The sequence below is a fragment of the Arvicanthis niloticus genome, chromosome X (assembly GCF_011762505.2).
Source record: "Arvicanthis niloticus isolate mArvNil1 chromosome X, mArvNil1.pat.X, whole genome shotgun sequence".
NCBI lineage: Eukaryota > Metazoa > Chordata > Mammalia > Rodentia > Muridae > Arvicanthis > Arvicanthis niloticus.
This window is the reverse complement of record NC_047679.1, coordinates 128,053,443-128,059,289: the sequence shown is the minus strand read 5'-3', so window position 1 is coordinate 128,059,289 and position 5,847 is coordinate 128,053,443. Positions and strand designations below refer to the sequence as shown.

Sequence of the window (5,847 nt, the reverse complement as noted above, 5' to 3'; positions counted from 1 at the left end):
CTTTGCCTTCGGACTACTGTTTGTTTCTATATGTCATACTCTTCTTTGGCCTGGGATGCTCAACCTCCCTTCCTGTCCTCATCCTTACTATTCTAGGTTAGCCTGGTTGCAGGCCTTCTCCTACCCCAGTAGGTCTTGGCCTTTCCTCTCTCTGCTGCTTCTGTTCCTTCCAGATACTGCCTGGTTACTTTGACCTATGCAGTCCCAGAGGTCTCCCCTGCACCCTGACATGACCCCTCTCCCTGCTCATGTACCCTTTACCTCCTATCTTTTTCAGGGTTCCACAAAGGCCCTTGCATCATGTCCTTGGGAGCCTGTCTCTTCCTTTGTTTCTAGGGTGCTAGCACCCACTGGGGAATTCTCACCATGGCCTGGCTGGTTATCCAGGAAACTGCTCTCTGGGATTCCCGCAGTGACCCAGTATCTTTTTGAGTAGTATTCCTGTCATAGTCACCTCCCTCCCTTCAAGCACTGAACAAGCACAACTTGGTGAGGTCCATTATCACACCCATGGCTGCCTGCCCCACCCTGCTCCTGTAACTGCATCTTTCTCCTCCAGGTTCCCTGAGTACTTTTGGACAGCTGGGTGCCAGGCCCTTCTTGCTTAGACACTGCTGGGAAAGGTTGATGGGCAAGCAGGTCCTTGTTTTCTACTGTCCAGCTGAACCAACTGCTCTATGGAAAGACCCAGGAGTGGCTGCAGTGGGCAGGTACAACATCAACCATATCCTTAGAGGCCATGGATAACCTTCTAGCCTTCTGGCCACTCTCACATCTTGATGGTGCCTCTCAGATGAAGCAGAAAAGTCCTTAGAGCAGTGGTTCTTCTTTTTCTTAATCTCCCAACCTGCCCCTTTATTTGGTATTTAACAATGTATAGCATCTATCATTTCCATGTGGTTGGTATTTCATCTTTCCAGGGCAATCACTTCAATTCCAAGATAATCTTAAAACATAGGATAATTCTTCCAACTGTCCATGCTGTTTGGAGGAGTCCATGGACAAGAAAGACAGCCTGAGGTAAATACTGCTACATGCTGCCCAAATTAGGCATGGCTTCCAAAAGAGTTTCAGCATGGAGAGACAGAAAGTACACTTCTGTGTTCATTCTTAAAGTAAACCTGTACTGAAAATACCTACTATGTGCTAGGCTTTGGGGATACAAAGAACTAGAAGGCACAGCACCCACTCCTAGTCTCATAGCAGCACAGTGAGCAGCCAGTACCAGTGAGATTAGTGCAGACCATGATACCAAACAAGGGACAGAGTCACCTTATCATAGACTCAGGGACCTACAGAAGCATGGAGAAAAGAAATCCAGGTGACCAAACTTTTGATTAAAAGGCAAAAACAAATCAAGGTAGGACACCTGTCAATCACTCAAGCATCACTTCCTGTCTTGGCTGAGCAAGACAGGAAGACTAGAGCAGTGGTTCTTAACCTGTGGGTTGCTACCCCTTAAGGAGTCACATATCCTGCATATCATATATTTACATTACAATTAATAATAGCAAGATTACACTTACGAAGTAACAATGAAAATAATTTTATGGTTGGGTGTCACTACAACATTAAAAAATTGTATTAAAGAGTTGCAGCACTGGGAAGGTTGAGAACCACTGTCTTAGAGTCCTAGAGGTCTCCCAGTCACCTCTTTACATTTTTGAAATTGAAAGAATTGGATCAGCTATACCCTCAGGGCTATGTGGGTCAGGCCTCACTGCTTCATGGCCTCACTTTTCCTGCCTTTCCTCCCTGCCTTCTCCACAACTCTACTAAATAAATGCTTGGAACACATTGGGTGTCAGACCCAGAAGTGTCAAATCCTTGGATGTCATACCCCTAGAACAGCGATCACTATCCTTATTTGTTGTTGGAAGATGGGGCCAGAAGGTGGTAAGCTGCAACCAGGCAGTGTTCACATTGGAGATGTTCCTGAAGATACTCCCTGTTCACTGAAGCAAGACTGAGGCCTTGTCCTCAGCATGTCTTCCCATTCAAAGGATGAATCCCACTGATGGAGGAAACCAAGACCTAGAGAAGAGGACCTGTAGTCTGTATGTAATGTGTCCTGGCATAGGGCTGAACATTACACCTGGTTTATCCTGGTCTGCCAACCACAACCCAGATCTGATGAGACTTGTGAGTAGGGCTTAGCAGAAGCCACAGTCTTCCACCACCCTCTGACTTCCTCCTGCCTTTGAGGACACATTCCTCTGGCTCATGACAGTGCTCATTACTCATCGGAAGCCTGTGTGCAGTCAGAGCTACTTCTTGGTCTGTAAACATGGGGCGTGTGTCTTGCTGTGTGCAAGCTCATGAGGGGGTGGCAAGCAAGCAGGCTGCACAGGTCCTGCAGCCTCTGGCCTCCTGGTTGCCCAACTGGCGGCTGGGGGCGGGCTATGCCCTCTGATTAAAGGCTGCCTGGAGTAGCCTATGCAGAGACAGGTGCCCAGCATCCCAGGAAGCCAGCTGAAGCCCGCCCCAGGTAAGCCAGTGTGGTGGGGATAGGTGGATAAAGCCAGGAGCCTAGAGGTAGGTTGAAGCCAGCTTGAGGCAGCACTTGTTTTTCAGAGAAAAGGTTGGGGAGACCAGGGTTCCCATGTCAGATTTCTCTGGTGCCTGAAACCTAAAGATAGAAAGGAGGGCATAATGCCTGAGGCTCCCAGCCAAGGTATTTCCACCAAGGGGCTGGGCCAAAGCACCAGTTGTGGACTATACCTGTGCCCCTCCTTGATGGGGTCAATGGCTAGATCTGGGCCTGGCAGCAAAAGGAAGAGGGCCCTGGGTTAAAGTCTAGGCACTTTCTTTTGTGCCTGTTTGGCTAGGTAATAGAACTAAGGTTAGGTTGGAGAGAGACCCAGGAAAGGGAGGAGGAAAGATTGACAGCAGTAACAGATCCTGGTCACTTGATCCTGGCCCCATGGACTTCCCTTCTTCAAAGTGTCCCTAGATATACATATGCATCAGAAGCTACTACTAGCACCAAAGGCCTCATGAGGTGGGGTGGAGCAGCAGGAAGTGAGGCTCTGTGTGGTAGAGCTTTGACTTGAGGTGGCTATAGGCAGCAGGGCCTTGCTCCCATGTCTTTAGCCCTCTGGCTTATGCCACTTGTTCTGGCAGCTTTAGGCCTCAGTGTTCCTGTGAGAAAACATCAGCATGTCTGAGCCACCGCGGGCTGAGACCTTTGTATTCCTGGACCTGGAAGCCACTGGGCTCCCAAACATGGATCCTGAGATTGCAGAGATATCCCTTTTTGCTGTTCACCGCTCTTCCCTGGAGAACCCAGAACGGGATGATTCTGGTTCCTTGGTGCTGCCCCGTGTTCTGGACAAGCTCACATTGTGCATGTGCCCGGAGCGCCCCTTTACTGCCAAGGCCAGTGAGATTACTGGTTTGAGCAGCGAAAGCCTGATGCACTGCAGGAAGGCTGGTTTCAATGGCGCTGTGGTGAGGACACTGCAGGGCTTCCTGAGCCGTCAGGAGGGCCCCATCTGCCTTGTGGCCCACAATGGCTTCGATTATGACTTCCCACTTTTATGCACAGAGCTACAACGTCTGGGTGCCCATCTGCCCCAAGACACTGTCTGCCTGGACACACTGCCTGCATTGCGGGGACTGGACCGTGGTCACAGCCATGGCACCAGGGCTCAAGGTCGCAAAAGCTACAGCCTGGCCAGTCTCTTCCACCGCTACTTCCAGGCTGAACCCAGTGCTGCCCATTCAGCAGAGGGTGATGTGAACACCTTGCTTCTGATCTTCCTACACCGTGCTCCTGAGCTGCTCGCCTGGGCAGATGAGCAGGCCCGCAGCTGGGCTCATATTGAGCCCATGTATGTGCCATCAGATGGTCCAAGCCTCGAAGCCTGAATGCCTGAACCATCCATTCATCCAGGCTCTGAGCTACATCTTTGCCCCCTGTAGCACCTTTGTGGCCTTCCTCAGCCCTGGACTACCTGGTCACAGGATCCTAGAGCCTTCTCCATGCTCCACTTCCAGTTGGGCACCCTCTGGCCAGGCTGTGAGTTCCTACAAGTTGCTCCTTCAGGGCTCCCATCTTTCATCCCATTTCTCAATAAATATCACCAACTATTTACCATCTGACTTACTGGCCAGACTTCTCTCTGTCCATACCCAAAATTATCCCACCAAGGCACAGATGGGCCCCCATGCTGGCTTGACCTGTGGTGAGCTCTGTGAGTATGTAGAGGGAAAGATTTTCAAAAGGAGCTTGTAATAGGTAGGAGTGCTGGACCCTTAGCCCTGGTTATCTCTCTGGTATGTCTCATGGTCCTCTTGAATGTTGCACCTCTTTGCTAGGCCCTTGGGATAATCAGGCCAAATCCTCTAGGAAGGGAACTGAAATCAGTAACTGAGCCTGCAGAGAGCTATGAAGGTATGAGTCCATACCTTCCTTATTCAATGCCCAGCTCCAACCTTTACCTTCATCCTCCTCTGATCCTGCTCAGCAAAGTAGCAGCAGTGAATTGATAATTGGGCACCAGGAAAAGACAGGCATCTCTATTCATTTGTGGACATGGCACACTAATACCACAGGAGGGGCCATCCAGGCCAAGCTGACCTGAGGCATAGATGAGAATGGCACTCAGGCCAGCTCTCAGACCTTTACAGAATGATTTATTTGGACAACTTCTTACCAGCTGCTTCAGCTGGACTTCAGGTTTCTGGTGACCTGCCTGTGGAGCCCCACTCTGAGGTGCTCCTGTCTTGTGGGAAGTCAGACCAGGTGAGAGCTGTGTCACCAAATGCTGAGGCAGGTAAGAAGAGGTGGGGTGGCCACACCCCAGAGTGACTCACATGAGCAAAGCCTCCAGCCTCAAGCCAGCCTGGCCTGTTTGGGAACCCCTAAGTAGGTCAAAATGACTAGAGAGGCTTTAGTGTGTGTGGTGGCAGGGTAAGAAGGCCAGAACACTGGTGATGGCTGTGTGAGAATAATCACATGGCCTGGCTGAGACTGAGGGCAGTGGAGGTTACAAAGGGTTGTGTCTTGAAGAGAGGCAAAATCTTGTTTGTGTGTTCATTATATGTCTTAGGTCTGATCTCTTTACCTTCTGGCCAGGCTCATGTGGGCAGCCTATACAAGAAAGTGGTACCCTTACAATACTGTCCCTGGTACTACATAATGCCAGGTTAGAAAGGCTCAACTCCAGGATCAGTTGGCTGCCCTCTCTGTACCTTATGACACCTCCACAGTGGTCTTGTTTTGTGTTTTTCCATCCCTGGGGCTGAGGTTTCTGCCTCAGCTATCCAAGTACCCTTGGCCTAATGGTCTTGTGTGTTTGTGCCTAAGTCTTCCCTGCCCACTTAGACTAATCAGGTAAAACATTAAGCATCTTTCCACATGGCTCAGACAACCTGAGACCTGCCTCTAAAGTAGTGATGTGCTAATGCATTCATTCCCACTGGCTTTCCAGGAAAGTAAATGTCTGTGTGTGCATGTGTATGTGTTTCCCACCCATGATGAGCACTGGTTGGCTTACAACTTCCTTTCTGTTAATGAGTAAGTTGAAAGTAAATAAGCAGAGATATATCTTAAAACTTCACATGTTCACACTACCAACAAGGATGTGACCACAAAGGTAGCACCCTGATTTAATCTGCAGTATTAACATGTTCCCTATTATTTTCTCATGTCAGGGCAGTCAACAAAGCAGGAGTAAACTGAGCACTGTCGTGTCCTGGCCCATTGATGTCTGTGGGATAGCTCTGTCAATGTGCCAAATAGGAGGAGAATGGAGTATGCACAAAGTTATGCAGGAATAGATTTGTGGCATCACACTACAGCACTGATTTCTACTGTGGTCTGCTAAATGTGTATCAATACAG

General features: G+C 49.4%; 1 protein-coding gene across 1 annotated transcript; it reads left to right on the top strand.

Moving 5' to 3' along the window:
• The first annotated feature begins 2,369 nt into the window (after positions 1–2,369).
• Trex2 (three prime repair exonuclease 2) lies at positions 2,370–4,013 on the top strand. The gene is made up of 2 exons (XM_034485645.2): positions 2,370–2,488; positions 3,124–4,013. Exon 2 carries the CDS (start codon positions 3,160–3,162, stop codon positions 3,868–3,870), a length of 711 nt encoding a protein of 236 aa, XP_034341536.1. The 5' UTR covers positions 2,370–2,488; positions 3,124–3,159; the 3' UTR covers positions 3,871–4,013.
• Positions 4,014–5,847: the final 1,834 nt, after the last annotated feature.